The sequence below is a fragment of the Mus pahari genome, chromosome 1, assembly GCF_900095145.1.
Source record: "Mus pahari chromosome 1, PAHARI_EIJ_v1.1, whole genome shotgun sequence".
In the NCBI taxonomy this organism is placed as follows: domain Eukaryota; kingdom Metazoa; phylum Chordata; class Mammalia; order Rodentia; family Muridae; genus Mus; species Mus pahari.
The window spans coordinates 75,864,517-75,882,011 of NC_034590.1; the positions used below are offsets into that span (position 1 = coordinate 75,864,517).

A 17,495-nucleotide genomic window follows, 5' to 3' on the forward strand; every position below is an offset into this window, starting at 1 on the left:
TTGGTTTTTCGAGACAGGGTTTCTTTGTATAGCCCCGGCTGTCCTGGAACTCACTTGGTAGACCAGGCTGGCCTCGAACTCAGAAATCTGCCTGCTTCTGCCTCCCAAGTGCTGGGATTAAAGGCCTGCGCCACCAGGCCCGGCAAAACAATTCTTATGATATGAACTTTTTTAGTGCTAGTGATTGAAACCAGGGCTTTATGTATGCTATACAGTGTTCATCCTGAAACCTAAGAGTTTTAGTTATGATTTATAGGACTGTATATAATCCAGTCCTGCCTATCTCCAGCTTTATCTTAACAATAACTTTAAAGTACTCATGAGCCTATGTGTTGGGTTGACTTGAATCATGCTTTACTTTCTCTGTACTCGGGCCACACTGGCCTTTGGTTCCTTCATACTCTGTTCTAAGGGCCTTTGTATTTGTTTATTTCTGGTATATAATGCAGGAGACATCCAGTTTTACCTACTGAACTTCCTAATCCAATTGCCATTTCCTTAGGGACATTTTCCAGAATTCTGCTCATATAGTTCTTGTGTGTTGGATGTGTGACACTTCTTAATGGTATGTACTTCACAAGGATAGAATCCATGTCCTTATAACTCAAATCGCATCCTCATCAAAGCAACTAGTACATAGTTTTTAGCTTCCTTCTTGTTTAATTTATTATTAACAATGAAAAAAAATCAAGAGAAAGTTTGTTTTGTCAGATGATATAGAAAGCCTGCAAATATAACTTTTTATCAGTAATTTAGAGTTTGACATTTTATTGTTTGTTTTCGAGACAAGCTCTCCCTATATTGCCTAGGTTGGTCTTGGACTCTAAAGATGCAAACTCATCCAAGGTAGAAAATTGACCACAGACCAAAGTAAGGGTACCACTATAGTCTAACTTGCTGAACTAATGGATTTATTGAGACTACTTATAGAAGTGTATATAAGGGGTTATTTACAGGACTAGAAATGACTCTAAGAGAGCACATCACCAAAAGCCTGATCCAGCATGGATGACAGTTCACAAAAGCTAGAACTTCAGACTCTGCATATTTTGAAGACAGCTTGACAGATTGGAGAGTGTCTCTTCCAAGGCAGCTTATCTTTTTCCCAGAGTGTCTCTCAGCAGTCCTTACTGCATATGTGTGCTTGGTGAGGGAGGAGCCTAATGCTTCTGGTCAGATTCAGGAACTTTTAAGCTTTTGAATTGTTTACTTCTTGAATTTCAAAGAGCTTCCCTGCAGGATTTGGTATCTCAACTCTCTTTAGAACATTCTACATCTTTATCTTAAGGAGCTTCCCTCCAAGATGTAATGTTTGGTTAGAGGAAATTATTACGTGACACCATCCTAGCCTCTGGAGTGCTAGGACTATAGGAACAAGTGCCCATGCCAACTGGGCATGCCTTTTTAATCCCCAAACTCAGTGGGTAGTATCTTCTAACACTGTATGATCAATCATCACCCAAGGGCCCATTTACACCAGTTTACTCTTTCAATTTGTAGGACCTATAATTGTGTGTAAGTACTTCCTTTTTAAAATTCTTTTCAGTAGTTCCTTTTTATTTTTTTATGCACATTGTTTTGCTTGCATGTATGTCTGTGTTAGGATGTTACATTCTCTGGAATTGCAATTCAGTTGTGAACTGCCAGGTAGGTGCTGGGAATTGAACCCGGGTCCTCTGGAAGAGCAGTCATTGCTTTTAACCGCTAAGCCATCTCTCCAGTCCCATTTCTTCTTACCATCTCTAATGGGATTTGATGCCCTCTTCTGGTGTGTCTGAAGACAGCAACTGTGGACTCATATATATTAAATGAATAAATAAATCTTTTTTAAAAGAATTCTGGGCTGAAGAGATGGCTCAGAGGTTAAGAGCACTGACTGCTCTTCCGAAGGTCCTGAGTTCAAATCCTGACAACCACATGGTGGCTCACAACCATCCGTAATGAGATCTGACACTCTTCTGGAGTTCCTGAAGACAATTAAAGTGTGCCTACATATAGTAAATAAATAAAAATCTTTAAAAAATAAAAAAATATTAAAAAAAGAATGCTAAAATAGAAGAAATGTATGTTGTCATGGGAAATTCACTAGTTCAAACTTACCTGTTTATGAGAACAAGATCCTACCTTAAGTAATTTATTTTGCATTTGTGTGAGTGTGTGTGTGTGTGTGTGTGTGTGTAAGCACACATGTGGTACCCTTGGAAGTCAGATCCCCTAGTGCTGAAGTTATGTGAAAATGTAAACTGGTGTGGGTGGTAGGACTCCAACTCTGATCCTCTGAAAGAGAGGCAAGTGCTTCTCACTACCGAGCCATCAAACTCCTCAAGAAGTGACTTAAGGGCTGGTGAGATGGCTCAGTGGGTAAGAGCACCCGACTGCTCTTCCGAAGGTCCGGAGTTCAAATCCCAGCAACCACATGGTGGCTCATAACCATCTGTATCGAGATCTGACACCCTCTTCTGGAGTGTCTGAAGACAGCTACAGTGTACTTACATATAATAAATAAATAAATCTTTTAAAAAAAAAAAAGAAGTGACTTAAAAAATTTTAGTTACATTATATTAATTTTGTGTGCATATGTATATACACATACATACACAGGTGCGGTGACATGTGTAGAGGTCAAAATTCTGCTTCAAGATGCAGCACTAACTTCTGCATGTGTGAAACAAATTCATCCCCCTTCTCCCTTACACATACACACACAGAGACACACACATCTCTCTGGAGAACCCCACCTTTTTCAGGAGGTGAGTTTGTGGTCAGCCTGGTTGGTCTACAGAGCGTTGAGTTCCAGGACAGCCAGAGCTATTACACAGAGAAACCCAGTCTCAAACAAACAGGTGCTAATGTTATTATTTGAGAATAAAGAATGCCCATTTATTTTTGCCTGTCTGGAAAACTGTTGTGTCAAAGCCTAAACTTCTTGACCTTTTGCAACCTGTGGATTTCCCCACAAAAAGAGTTGGTTGGTTACCTACGCTCTTATTCATTCCACACTGAACCCTGTTATGTCTCACTCATGTCAATTATATCAAGAGTCTATTTTTTGTGAGACTAAATATTTTATACACATAACATCATTTAATCTCATAACTGTCCTAAGAAGTAGATACTATTTTCATTTTCAAAACTATAAGCCAAGTGGCAAAATCAAGATTTTAATTTAGGTAATCTGATCCCAGAACCAATCTTACCAATTAATATTGTTATCCATTGATACATTTTCCATATTTAGAATCATCTATTCACAGTACTTAGCACCAAGGACTGTAGATAGAGTAAGAGGCAATAAGAACAATTAGAATCTCTACCACTATGGAGTTTGTATGGTTTTTTGTTGTTGTTATGATTCTGTTTATTATTGTCTTTTTTTATTAGATATTTCATTATTTACATTTCAAATGTTATCCTCTTTCCTGGTTTCTCCTCCAAAACCCCCTATTCCCTTCCCCCTCTCCTTGCTCACCAATCTACCCACTCCTATCTCCTGGCCCTGGCATTCCCCTACACTGGGGCATAGAGCCTTCACAGGACCAAGGGCCTCTCCTCCCATTGATGACCAACAAGGCCATCTGCTACATATGTGGCTGGAGCCATGGGTCCCTCCATGTGCACTCTTTGGTTGGTGGTTTAGTCCCTGGGAGCTCTGTGGGTACTGGTTGATTCATATTGTTCCTCCTATGGGGCTGCAAACCCCTTCAGCTCCTTGGGTCCTTTCTCTAGTTCCTCTATTGGGGACCTTGTGCTTAGTCCAACGGTTGACTGAGAACATCCACCTCTGTATTTGTCAGGCACTGGTAGAGCCTCTCAGGAGACAGCTATATTAGGTTCCTGTCAGCAAGCACTTGTTGGCATCCACAATAGTGTCTGGGCTTGATGACTATATGGGTTGGATCTCTGGATGGCCTTTCCTTCAGTCTCTGCTCCACAGTTTGTCTCTGTAACTCCAGGAGCTTATATTTTTTATCAGGGTAAATGAGTAAGCAAATATGAGATAGCAATCAAAGTATGGGGTAAAATTAGTTTGAGAAAAAGAGGGTCTGGACATGGGAGAGTGCTGACTTCTGGGAAATTAAAGGATTCACTATAAGGGGATGCCTGAGCAGAAACTTGAAATAAAAATTTGAGAACAATGTGGAGAAAAGTGTTCGCCCTTGTATACGATCCTTACACCAATGAGATGAACCATCAAGGTTATACCTCCTAATCTTTCCCAAACAGCTCCAGCAAGGGACCAAGCAAGCATTCAGATGAACCTATGAGGTCATTCTCATATGAACCTATGAGGTCATTCTCATTCAAACCACCACAACCTTTGCAAAAAATAGGTTAGATGTGGAAGTTTTATTTTTTGCCTAGGTCAGGCCAAGTGAAGGAGTGACACAGGCAACTTCCAGGTTGTGCCCTTAATAAAGAGGTGTGATTTCTTCTCCTTTTCATCTCACTAGTTGTAATGGGCCTAGGCAGAGGAGGTGATGAACTCTATTGGACCCTGAAGGCAAAGACTATTTCCTTAGCCTTAGGGAAAGCAGAACACTCTGGTCATGGTCCTGGGAATACTCAAGCTTGAATGTGACTCAAGTGACAGCAAACACTAAACTTCTAGTTGGACACATAAGCATAATTCTTTCTTTTAGGAGGGTGAGGCAGGGGAGTCATGACTTCAAGGAGAGCTTTCATTTCTAGACTGGAGACTAAACCCAGGGCTTTGAGCATATGAGGCAAGTGTTTGACCACTGAGCTATGCCTCTCATCCGTGAGATCTGTATCTCAGACTTAAAACTTGAAATATCTGAAATCAGACCCCCCCCTCCCCAGTCTACTCTTTTTACTGTCTGGCCTATCAAAATTTCCACTGGTTAGAATAAAATCTATAACAGAGGTATGGTTTCTTTTTTTTCTTTCTTTTTAATAACTAAACCACTCCCAGAGTCTCAGCCACTACTAGATGTGTAGCTTGTTGAGAGAGATACAAGATTTTTGTCTTCCTCAGATTCTTGTTGGGACTTGAGGTGGTTCAGTTGAATAAACTGTCACGGGAGGGGAGGGAAGAATCAGTGGGTGAGTCCCCAGGATGACCCTTGCTTCCTACGACCACGCCCCTAATGTTGTTAGTGCCCCAAGTCAATCTTGTCATTCATTCTCCTGCTCAGCCAGATTCTCTGGGCCTTTGGGGTGTCAGGTTAAAAAGCAGCCTGCTAGTGTGGCCTGGGTCCCGCCCCCAGGCTCCTCCCACATGCCCGTTGAACTCTCCTTCTGGCTCCCGTTTGAGGCTCGGGCCTCCAGGATTCTGTAACGGTTCTAACAGCTGGGAGCAGGTGGTGCAGCTGAGTCCTCCGCTCTGGCTCTGGGATCTGCCACCCTTGCCCTCAGTGGCTCACGTCTTCCAGTGCCTAGGGAGGCCCCTCCCACGGGCGCACCCGGAGCTGTCTTCTGCCCTGTCTTTCCTCTAGGTGTCCTAAACTGCTTCCCTACCCAGTAACTGGCTTTGCACTCTGGCCAGTCTCAGTCTATGGTGAAGGCTTCAGGGGACGGGAGTTTTGCTGCCTTTGAGTGACGAGCCCTCTGTGTTTCCTTTTCAAGGTGGTTGCCAGCCTCCACTCTGAAGTTTTCCTGATGTGAACACAGTTTTTCCAAAGATTTTGCAAGCGTCTCTGTGTTAAAGTGACTGGAACTGGGTCTAAGTTCATTCACGACGACAGGGAGTGCTCCACAATGAAACCTCATTCACAGACCAGTCCCCCTTCCCTTCCCATGCCTTCTACATCCTGTGGGTCAGGTGAGACTAAGCCTTGGAGGGTGGGAAGGAGCTCCTGGGCAGGGAGGGCTCCCTCTTGGACTTGAGCTAGTCCTTGACAGTGAGGGGCTCAGTAAGGGCCCTCTACTGGTCTTCCTATGCTCTGCAACTCTATATCCACCTTGCTGTCCTAAACCCTACTGGCACAATCCAGAGCCTGAACTTATCCTCGAACCCCCTTCCCCACCCCTCTCACTCCCTCACCCCCCCTCCTGGGTCACACAGGTCAGACCCAGAAGCCAAAAGCCTGGAATTGGCATTTGGACCCCGAGCTGTGGGCAAGATCTGTTCGACAGCAGTTGAATACCTGCCTCCGCTTTATTCTGGAAGAGAAGAAAACCCCATGGTTTTACACCCTTCAGTCTGGGCTCCCTGGATGTAGCTGCAGCGGACAAGAACACTCTTGGGACTGTCAAATGAAACAGGAGAATCTCAAGGCAGTGGTTGAATCAGAGCAGCGTACACTGCTGAAGCTGCTGCTGTCTGAACTCCAGTCTCTGTTCTCAGCTGTGATGCAGGATGGCAGTTGTGAAGCTTGGCGCTATCTACATGCAGTACTGGGCCTGTTGCCTCCATACCGTGAGATGCTAGCTGGTCAACTCGAGTTGCTGCCCTTCCTGGAGCAGCTGTACTCCTGGGCACCCAAGGTCCAAGCCTGGCTCAAGCTGGACCTGCTAGATGCCATAGACAAGGCCTTTCCCCCAGACAGTTCTTTGTTACATAGTTCTTCCCATGTTGACTGTGGTCCTTGGATGAAGAGGTTTCATCGAGGGCCTCCATGCTCAGCATGCCCTTTTGTGAAGGCCCAGTGGGACCAGCAGCAAAAAAAGGAATTGGCCACGTGGCTCCGACCATTGACACTGCCTGAGCTACAGCACTGTCTGGGCATTGTTGGTGCTGAGGTGGCCCTAGAAGAGACCCCGTGGCTGGACAGCCTTAGTCTCTTGCCCTTGGCACTGGCTACAGACATCCCCGTACAGTATGAAAGCAGTGATATTGAGCATGCAGAAGGGGAACCTGATGGGAGAAAGTGAGTGGCATGGTTTGGGGCTTTAAGTAGAAAAGATAAAATGAATTAGTTTAGGTGCCTGCAGGGCCACTGGCTTCTTGAGCCTGCTCCTATGGCTCTTCAGGATTAGCCCACCTCTAAAGGGAGCTGGGCTAGGCTGCACTTTTTTCCACTTGCAAAAACAAAGCTAATGTCTCAATGCTAATCTATAGGGAAATACTGAAACAAATAGCAGCCATTGGGAAGCCAAAACTTGACCTTGTAGTTTCCAGTCTTCTCAGACGGTGCCAGAAGCTTCTTTGGGGTTTATATTCTTGGTCATTTATATTTGCCAAAACATACTTTGAGGCATATATTGTGCTGGTCCTAGGAACTCTATATGGGGTCTTTGGTTATTCTAGGGAGTGCTTGCCTGAGTGGTCTTCCTCCACAGGTCTATGTGAACTATTCAAGGTCTAAGGCAAAGCACTGCCTCTATGTCAACTTCCTGATCTGACAGTAAGGGTGGCCCCTTGAGTAATGATCTATTCATTCCAGTCCCCCAATCTGGATTTCAGAATGCCCTGAAGATCCCTTCTAGGAGTTCTTTTAGTATAGGAACTTCTTCCTAGCTCTGGTCTGTTTTTCCCTTTTTATGTAGCTTGTCTATGATATATTCACTCTCTAGGCAGAAAAAAAGCTAACTTTGCCTGTAATCAAGCATGACTTACTTGCTCCATTTTTGCTCTTATATTTATGGTGGGCTCAATTTGTGACTTTTTTTTGTGAACTCTCAGATCCCTAATGGTGGACAAGTGGGCATGTTCCTGGAACTATGAAGAAAGTTGTCAAATGTCAACAATTTGGCAATCTTCTCAGCCAAGCTTTCCTCCTGCCCCTAGCATGGGCCCAAGTCTAACTAACTCTTGGGAGACCTTAACAGAAATGGATCTGGGCTGATCTATCAGGAAGGAATCAAGTTCTCATGCTTGTATGAACTTGGCAGTCATCCTCTGAGGTCTAGGTAATACAGTTTACTCTTCTTCAGGACTGTCTTCCTAGGTATTGGTTCATTTAATAACTTAATTGCTACTTGGATGTATCCAGATGCTGGGAATGTAAAAAATGAGCCAAATAAATTTAGTTCTTTCCTTTGAAATCAGTCTTACAGTTTTGTAAGGGAGATATTAGGACAAGTAAGGTATAATTAACAAATTATAGTAAGTAGTATAAAACAAAAGGCTGTTGGCTATTGCCTGTGTACTCTTGGTGGGATGGGATTGGGAAGGAAAGGGGCTGGAAAAGTAGGAGTAGAAAATTTGGATAGAGATTAGATTAAAAAAGAAGGTTAGAAGGTGAAAGTGTGTCAGTGGGACAGCAGTTAGTTGTACTACATGCTGCCGTTTTGAGTTTTGTGTTAAGGAAGCTAGATTGTAGTGTGCATTTGGAAATGAATGGAAGACAGTGGAAACACTATTTCACTCTTCATCAATACCTGCTTGAAAGAGAGAAAGACACTAGGACCAGAGTTTGAAGTAATTATGGCATCTAGATGAGACTCTTGTTAAAGAAGAGGGATATTTTCAGCCTTTAAGACACAGAACCTGAGATGTAGGTACTCTGTGTTAAAGTATCTTTTATTTTCCTGTTGTAATTGTTGTCTGGAAGGCTCACTGACTCTGTCTGATAATTACACCTACTCCTGGGAGCTTCTAAGCCTCTATACAATCTTATCTAGGCCTAAAATGTTTTCAGCCTCTGAGACTTGGTGCTGAATAAGCTCACCCTTTCTAGTTCTTTCTGAGCTCTGACTGGCTGGTTCAATTCAACTGTACTAGCTCCAACTCTTCTCCAAGCTAACTGATTCAATCTTGCCTCTCTGGGCTTCTCCTAAATTGCTCTGCTTGGCCTAAAACTAGCTTTGGCAATATGTTCTAATCTTCCAGCTTCTCATTCTCTGGGTCATTCTGTCTTCACCTGTGTCTAGCTTGTTATTTTTCTGCAACCTGCCTCTGTTCCACTGTCCTGATAAAACCGCCTCCTTCCTCTTCCTCTGCACTAGTCTCTTAAGCAACTTCCCTTTCCTCTCTCTTCTCATGAGAGTTGGGCATATCTTATTCTGTAAAATCTTTCTCTGATTTGTCACTTTGTCTGCTGCTCAATTAAACATCACTTTAAGACATGGGTACTTTACCTTCCTTGTTTGGGATTAAAGGTGTATACTAAGGACGTATCTCTATTCCAGCCAGAGTGATTAAAGGTATGTGCAAAAGGTTAAGCCACTCCACAACTAGAAAGAGGTTTTTCTACACAATCTTGGGGTTCATGGTGTGATCAAAGGGCTGAGCCACACCACAACTAGAAACCGTTTTTTTTTTTTTTTTTTTTTTTTTTTTTTTTTTTTTTTTTTCAGTAAATGGCACACTCTTGAGGTTCAGTGTAATCAAATAATCCTACAACTCATTTGTATTTGTAGACTAATCAGCAGGTTATAGTAAGAGTAAACTATATGGAACACACTAAGGAATATAGCATACACATGAGAAAGTGGCCTTGCCACTGGAGGCACAGTGTCCTCCAGACTGGGAAGACAGTGTGGGAGAAGGCAACTGAAACCAAGAAGTTAGTTCAGAGCTAGAGCTGAGTGGCTCAGTTTGCTCAGGCAAAGGAGGAAGGATGAGACTGGGGATAGGCAGGGCTGAGCATGCAGTTAGGGATAGCAGCTTAGGGAGTTGCGAACAATAGTTGTTTGTACTATGATAGCAAACAGAGTGAGCCCAGAATTGAGACTGGACACTCGGGATCATTCAGGAACCAATAGTTATAGTTTTGTGATGATGTGACCTCACTACTAAGAAAATACATTTTTCTTTTCTTTCATGCTAGGGATCAATCCTGAGCCCCCATGCATGCTAAGCAACTGCTATACTACTGAGCCAAATTTTTAGTCCTATTTGTACTTTTTAAAAAAAGATTTATTTATTTATTATATGTAAGTACACTGTAGCTGTCTTCAGACACTCCAGAAAAGGGAGTCAGATCTCATTAAGGATGATTGTGAGCCATCATGTGGTTGCTGGGATTTGAACTCTGCACCTTTGGAAGAGGAGTCAGGTACTCTTACCAGCTGAGCCATCTCACCAGCCCCGATTTGTACTTTTTATTTTGAGATAGTGTTTTTACTAAGTTGGTTATGCTAGCCTTGAACTTAATGTTCTCTTATGATCATGGATATAGCAGTTAATAGAACTTGGTCAAATATCAAAACCTATAAGCTGGTACAATAATGCCTTCTTATTACTTTATACAATGTTATATAACATTGACTGCAGTAATCACAACCAGTCTAGTAGAATTATTTATCAGAAAGAAGAGTTTCTCATACCTAGGCTATAGTTGACTACAGCTGATGAACTTGCATGATGGACTGTGTATGTGACATCTTTGAGTATAGATTACACTATCTAGGCTCTGATAGTATTGTGTCCCCTCAGGTGCTTGATCTAGTGCCTGCTTTCCATGGTTAGTGATGGTGAAGCTCTCCTCTAGGCACTGATCTCTTTGCTCTACCTTTTCTCCCTGATTTGTCTTGTCATGCAGACCTCAGCTTGCCTCTGAAGCTCCTGAGGAGAAGGCCCTCAAGAAGAAAAGCTCTAGGACTCCCGTCTTGAGAAGTCAGGTGAAATCCCTTCTGGAGAGAGACTGGTCCCAGAAGAAGATCCACTTCCTTTATCTCAATGTGGTTTCTGATCGGCACTTTAAGTAAGGGCCTAGATCCAGGGCATTTCCACAGCCCCCTCCAATACCTGGCCATGCTACCTTCTAGCTTTTTTGTCTCCAAACCTATCCCCCTCTTCTGCTTGCTGTCCTTACACCTCTCCTGCCTCATGGTTTTCAGCTGTCTTCCCTTCTCAGCCTCCTCTTTACTCTCCAGTTCCTCTCTGTTTTTACAAGCTCTTGCCTGAATTGTGCCTTTCTTACTTTGCTCCTTATTCTTTTGTAGACAGAGGAAAGCATTTATTTATAGCCTCAGAAGCACATTTAATGCTGACCTTACTCAACTCCAGTGTAAGACTGTCATGTTGAAATCTCAATGTTAGGGAAACTTGGTCTTCCAAAAGCATCCTGATTTCAAACTAAACTAAAATGTTCTTTTCCTGGACTTCCACCTCTTTGTATTTTGTTTTTGTTTTTTTGTTTGTTTGCTGCTAAGACTATAAAAACAAGCCTCTGGATTCCATATCAGTTACATTCATTCACTTTCTCCCATTGGACCCAAATCTTTTTTTCTTGGATGGAACTTGGGGACTCACAAATGCCAGGTGAGTGCTCTACCACTGAGCGATACCCCCACCCTGCCCTAATTCCTCTTTCTATCCTTCCCTCACTACCTCCCTCACAGACTATGATAGCTACGATTAAAACACTCCCATCCCCACCCCACACAAAGTTCAACATCTCCAAAATGTCCATGTGTCTTAAAAATCAAAGTATCACAATGGAAGGAATTTTAATTCTACTTTTCATAAAGTAATATTGTAGCTTACATGTGATGATGTCTTAATTTTTGTGAGATGTTCTGTATCTGAAGATAAGGCCTTGGATCAGGCTAACAAGCTAGATGTCACCTTTCTCTTTCTTTTCATCTATCTTTTGCTTAAATTGATGTCCATTCAATCATTCTAGTTAGAATACAGTTCTGCTGTTTCTCCCCATTTCTACTTTCTTCTGCCTCTCTTAACTCCTTTTTCTCTTCCCCTGTCCTCCTCTGGTTTCCTCAGGTATGTGCACAAGTTCTTTGGTTCTCACTGATCAGACTTGGATTTTGTTGTTGTCTCTTTTTTAAAGATGTATTTATTTTAATGTAAGTGCACTGTAGCTGTCTTCAGACACACTAGAAGAGGGCATCAGATCTCATTACGATGGTTGTGAGCCACCATGTGGTTGCTGGGATTTGAACTCAGGACCTCTAGAAGAGCAGTCAGTGCTCTTAACCACTGAGCCATCTCTCCAGCCCTGTTGTTGTCTTTTAATTATAAACAGCCCTTACAAGCTGGTGGTGGTACCACCAGACAAGGTGAATCCTGAACACTACATCTTCTCTCCCTTTGGGATCCTGCATATACATCCTGTGGAGGGCAGCGAGGCAATGACACTGGGCACTTGGCACCGCGACTATGCTCTCTGGCGTGAGCTCCAGCGCATCCCGTTCTTTAAGAATTGCCTCTTACGAAAGGCGCTGACCTGGTAGGTGATGGCAGGGTGGTCTTGGATGGAGCAATGGATGAAGGAAATATGAAAACACATCCTCACTCACTTCTAACTTGTAGTTGGAAGAAAAGTGTGAGGTTGCATGGGCTGCATCGGATCCAGACTTTCTTGAAGACTCATCTGCTCTTGGCTATTCCTCATTTTGGAGCTGGGATGCTCCATATTAGCAGGTGAGGTATTACAACGCAACAGCCATGGACTTTTAAATGTTAAATACTGGGTATGGTGGTGCATGCTTGTAGTCCCACTTCTCCGAGGCTGAGGCAGTAAGATCAAGAGTTTGAGTTTGGCCTACGCTGCAAAACAGATCCTATCATGTTTTTGGTTGTTTGGTTTGGTTTTTCGTTTTTGATGTACATATGTGTGTGTTGTAGTGCTAAGGATTGAATCTAATGCCTTCAACATACTAGGCAAGTGCTCCACCACTGAACCACATCTCCTATCTTCAAAATGTTGCGTCAATAACCACAAAAAAAACTATCTGGACAAAAGGCATACCATGCCCATTCATAAAATTCTAAGATATAAAAAAAACCACAAAGAAAAACTCCCTAATTCACAAATAATCTCTAAGAACATCGTATTTTTCTAATTAGCCCTATTACATATATAAAATATGATCATATGTTACATGTTTATATAACAAGTATTCTGTATGTATCTCCATGTAATTATATGTTCTTTTATACCAAGTTGTCCTAAATACAACACAATTAATTACCAAGCCTGTGGGTCAAACTGTATTTGAATCTAAAAACTCTTTTTTTTTTTTTTTTTTTTTTCTGGAGCTGAGGACCAAACCTGGGCCTTGAACTTGCTAGGCAAACACTCTACCACTGAACTAAATCCCCACCCCTAAAAATTCTTTAATCTCTCTTCATTTCTCTCTCAAACATACCCACACTCTTTTGAAAGTTGGTTATTATTTTATCACTTCTCTGCCTTTCCTTCATGATGTTTCAGGTATATTCTGTGATAGGAGTTGCAAGCTCACATGCCCAGGGAACCTAAACGGAGAGACTAGTAGAATACAGTGATTAGATGCAAGACACTAGAGATTGTGGCACTTCAGCCTGAAGAATGCATCTTTAAAAGACAGTCACTTCTCAGTTCCAACTAAATGACATTATAGAATATAGGTCTAAATGACATTATAAAATATAGGTCTAAATAACATTATAAAATATAGGTCTAATATGATCAGCTTACCTTAGTTTTAAGAATTTTCTGGAAATCTACATTTCATGGTAATATTTAAACTTTCAAAAATTAAATACTAGTATTTTAGTTGTGTGTGTGTGTGTGTGAGTCAGAGAACAACTTGGGAGAGTTGGTTCTTTCCTTCCACTGTGTGGGACCTGGGAGGTCATCAGGCTTAGTGGCAAATGCTTTTACCTACTGAACCATCTTGCCACTTCTAAAAAATTTTAACTTTTTAAAATTTGAATATTATTTTGGGTCAAATTTTAATTAAAAAAATGTGTTTCAACTCATAGCAATATACACTGTAAACTTTTCAGTCTGAATTTGGTACATTGGTCACCAGTTTGCGCCCTCTTTAGGCTGTTACAGTTCTCTGAACTTGCCTAGTCATCAAAATGATTCGATTCTTGTTTTTTTGTTTTTGTTTTCTGTTTTGTTTTTCTGGTTGTTTTACTTTGTTTTTGAGACAGTGTCTCGTATACCCCAGGCTGGCCTGTAATTTGCTTCCCAAGTGTGATGGTTTATATATGCTCAGCCCAGGGTGTGACACGATTAGAAGGTGTTGCCCTGTTGGAGTAGGCATGTCACTATGGGTGTGAGCTTTAAGACCTCATCCTAGCTGCCTGAAAGTCAGTATTCTTCTAGTAGCCTTCAGATGAAGATGTAGAACTCTCAGCTCTGCCTGAGCCGTGCCTGCCTGGATGCTGCCGTGCTCCTGCCATGATGATAATAGACTGAATCTCTGAACCTGTATGCCATCCCCAATTAAATGTTATCCTTTATAAGATTTGTACTGGTCATGATGTCTGTTCACAGCAGTAAAGCCCTAACTAAGACACCAGACAAAGGGTAGCTTTGAACTTCTTACCTCAAGCTCCTAACATTTAGGATTGTCAGCATGCCTGTTAATAGTGTAAATCTTGGATGGATTGATATGTCTGAATCTAGAGCCTGAAAACTAGAAAGAGAATTTACTTTTTGAGCCTCAGGTTAATGGATTGCAAACTCCTGTAAGGATTTAAGCCACACAGTGCTAATAATGAGAACTAAATGAGATTATAGAAGTAACATATCATATATAATGCCTTTTAGGGGTTCTGGAATAGATACCATATATACAACCTCATCTTAAACATCCTGTCTATTTATTGGGGGATGTTCATATTTTTCAAGGAATCTCAAGAGCTGAGTAATAGGGAGGGGAGAGAACAGGAACAGCTTCCTTGGGAACAGTCAAATACAGAACGTGTCTGTTGACCTTGACTGTTTAGGACCTTTGTTTTTCCTTATTCCCAGGAAGAAGTCTCTTGTATTTTCATATCTGAGCATCTCTTGAAAGAAAAGTCACTAGGTATAAGTATATGTGCATTCTGCAAGACTTTTCCAAATAATTCCCCATCTGGCAACTTTCTAGTCTTAAGAAGCTGCCATTGGTTTCTGAGAATATTACAGTCTTTGTAAACATCTGCTCAGTCTGTGTTGAATTCGGTTGGGAAGAGTTCAAAGGTGTTGAAAGAGGGATGGCTGGGACATCTGCTCTTACTAGCTTATTTCTTGACTCTAGGCTTCTTCAAGAGTTTCGTTCTGTGTCCTGGCTACCCAAGGAGCCAGATAGATGCTATGAGCTGGTGGACCTGCAGAAGGCAATAGCCAAAGAGAACCACAAGGCCCTTCGAGTGCTCTGTCACTTTCTGAATCTCTGTACATCCATTCTTCAACTGGTAAGAGGCTCCCTGTTATGGTGAGCCTTTTCTTCAACCCCAGGCTCTCCAGAATTTCATTTTTCTCTTGGTTAAGTTACTTCTGGGACCCCTGCTGTTGGATTAGACAAAATTTTCTCCTTAGCAACAATAGTTTCTATTCTGCCATAAATGGATCAATAACAAGTGAGCACAAACTGGGACTAAACTTTCCCTAAAGGTTGTTCCTGGCCTAAGACCAGGATTGAGAAAGTGTGTTAAGAGTGTCTGTTTTGATAGCCGGGCGTGGTGGCGCACGCCTTTAATCCCAGCACTTGGGAGGCAGAGGCAGGTGGATTTCTGAGGCAGGGAGGCAGAGGCAGCCTGGTCTACAAAGTGAGTTCCAGGACAGCCAGGGCTACACAGAGAAACCCTGTCTCAAAAAAACCAAAAAAAAAAAAAAAAAAAAAAGTGTCTGTTTTGTCCAGTGTTTGTGCTAACATGAAGAAATTAGAGCATTAAGAACTGGAATCCTAACCTTTCATGCTTCTGGGATTATCTTTGAGCCTATGGCAATCTAGTAGATGCATAAATGACCGAATCTTCCCTAATTGACTACTTTGTATCTGAGGTCTACATCCTTGTCTAATAGTCTGGTCTGTCTTGTCTGGTTCTTGCTTCTTGTCTCTGATCTATGATTATGTTTTTGTTTGGTATTTAAACGAGGTACCTTATTGGCAGTATTAGGAGATGGAACACTTGGAAGGTAATAGGGCCTGGAAGGTTCTGCCTCTGCCTCCCTCGCCTTCTTAGCCTTTCCACTTTTCCCCTTAACATAGTTTTCCTCTCATCTGGAGGATGTGGAAGGAAGCCTGTTCTCAGGCTCCACAACTGTGAGAAAATAAATTTCTGTTCTCTATAAATTACCTAATTCCAAGTAATCTATTAAAGCAGAACAAATGAACTAAGACCACCCACTGTGACTGCCTTCTGAAGTGGAAGATAGCCCTGTGGTCTGTGCCTTTAAACAGAGGGACCCAAGGCTGTTTTCAGATAGTTAAGCTATGAGATATATACTTTTAGTTTGCCAAAGAAGTGTTTGGTGTACATGAAAACAAAACAAAAAACAAAACAAAACACCTCTACATGTCTGGAGTCAGAGTGCTGTGTTCACTGGTGTGTGTTGTAATGTTTTTCCCCTCTCACAATGTTATTTTACATTGTAAATGTAAATTCTATATCAATTATAAGACAACAGAAGTTTGCAATTTACTTTTTAAGCATTTTAATTGTGTCTTTTGGTAAACAGAAAGTTTGTTTTTCTCTTTTAGTTTAGACTTTCTTTTCTCCCATTAATTAATTTATTTTACTCACTTTACATCACAATATCAGACCCCCCCTCCTAGTCCCCTGCTGACACTGATCCTACCCTCATTCCCCCTCCACAAATGGAAATTTTTAATTTTATTTTTATCTTTTAGTTTATTATTTATATTTATATATGTTTTTTATTTTTATGTGTATGGGTATTTTCCTTACATATGTGCCTGGGCGTGACATTTGTGCTGGTGCCAAGAGAGGCCAGAGTGGACATAGGATTCCCTGGAACTGGAGTTACAATTGATTTTGAGCTATCATGTAGGTACTGAGAATTGAACCTGGGTCCTCTGGAAGAGCAGCCACCTCTTAACTGCTGAGCCTTCTCTCCAGCCCCAGGTTTTACTTTCTTTATGTTTTTTTCAGTGCTATCAAGTCTTTTGGGTCCTGATTTAAAATATCTCCACTTACTTTAGGGATATTCTCATGTTTTTCTATAGTACTTTTATTACTTCATCTTAAGATTTAGGTTTATAATCTGTTTGAAGTTTTTGTATATGGGGTGAGGAAGGAGTCAAAATTAGTTTTATTCTCCATTAAGATTCTTCTTCCTCCATTTAATACTATTGACCTTCCTTTTGGTATATGTGTACAGGTGTGCGTTTGCATGCTTAGATGCATATGTGTGTATAGGTCAGAGGTTGATGTCAGGCATGGTCTTCAGTCACACTTCACCTTATCTGTTTTTAAGACATAGTTGTGTCTCATCAGTTGTGTAACTCCTTAACTTGGATGCTGGGATGTGAACTTAGGTCCCCATGTTTGTGAGGCAGGCGCTTTACATCCATCTCCCCAGTATTTTTCACACTCTAAGTGTCTGCCTCTAAAATCTGTAGCACTCATTAACCTATCCATGTCTTTTCCAGGAGCGCACTGACTTCATTATTTCAGCTTTCTGATGAGGCTTTATATCTGGTATTGCAAATCCTACCCCTTTTCTACTCTTAAGATAGCCCTGGCTGGTTTGCTTCTTTGAATTTCCACATTAAGTTTGAAATTAGATGGTTCTTTTCTACAAAATAATCTGCTTATCTATTACACTTTTTCTTCTTTTCTTTTCTTTTCTTTTCTTTTTTTCTTTTCTTTTCTTTTCTTTTCTTTTCTTTTCCTTCTTCTTCTTCTTCTTCTTCTTCTTCTTCTTCTTCTTCTTCTTCTTCTTCTTCTTCTTCTTCTTCTT

General features: G+C 41.5%; 1 protein-coding gene across 1 annotated transcript in view; it reads left to right on the forward strand.

Moving 5' to 3' along the window:
- The first annotated feature begins 5,410 nt into the window (after positions 1-5,410).
- Positions 5,411-17,495, forward strand: part of Dnhd1 (dynein heavy chain domain 1) — a 64,809-nt gene continuing 52,724 nt past the window's right edge. The window contains exons 1-7 of the mRNA XM_029538025.1: positions 5,411-5,456; positions 5,587-5,782; positions 6,026-6,830; positions 10,389-10,550; positions 11,832-12,035; positions 12,119-12,229; positions 14,827-14,983. Of these exons, the coding sequence (XP_029393885.1) occupies positions 5,719-5,782; positions 6,026-6,830; positions 10,389-10,550; positions 11,832-12,035; positions 12,119-12,229; positions 14,827-14,983 (1,503 nt within the window). The 5' untranslated portion in view covers positions 5,411-5,456; positions 5,587-5,718. The remainder of the gene's footprint in view (positions 5,457-5,586; positions 5,783-6,025; positions 6,831-10,388; positions 10,551-11,831; positions 12,036-12,118; positions 12,230-14,826; positions 14,984-17,495) is intronic.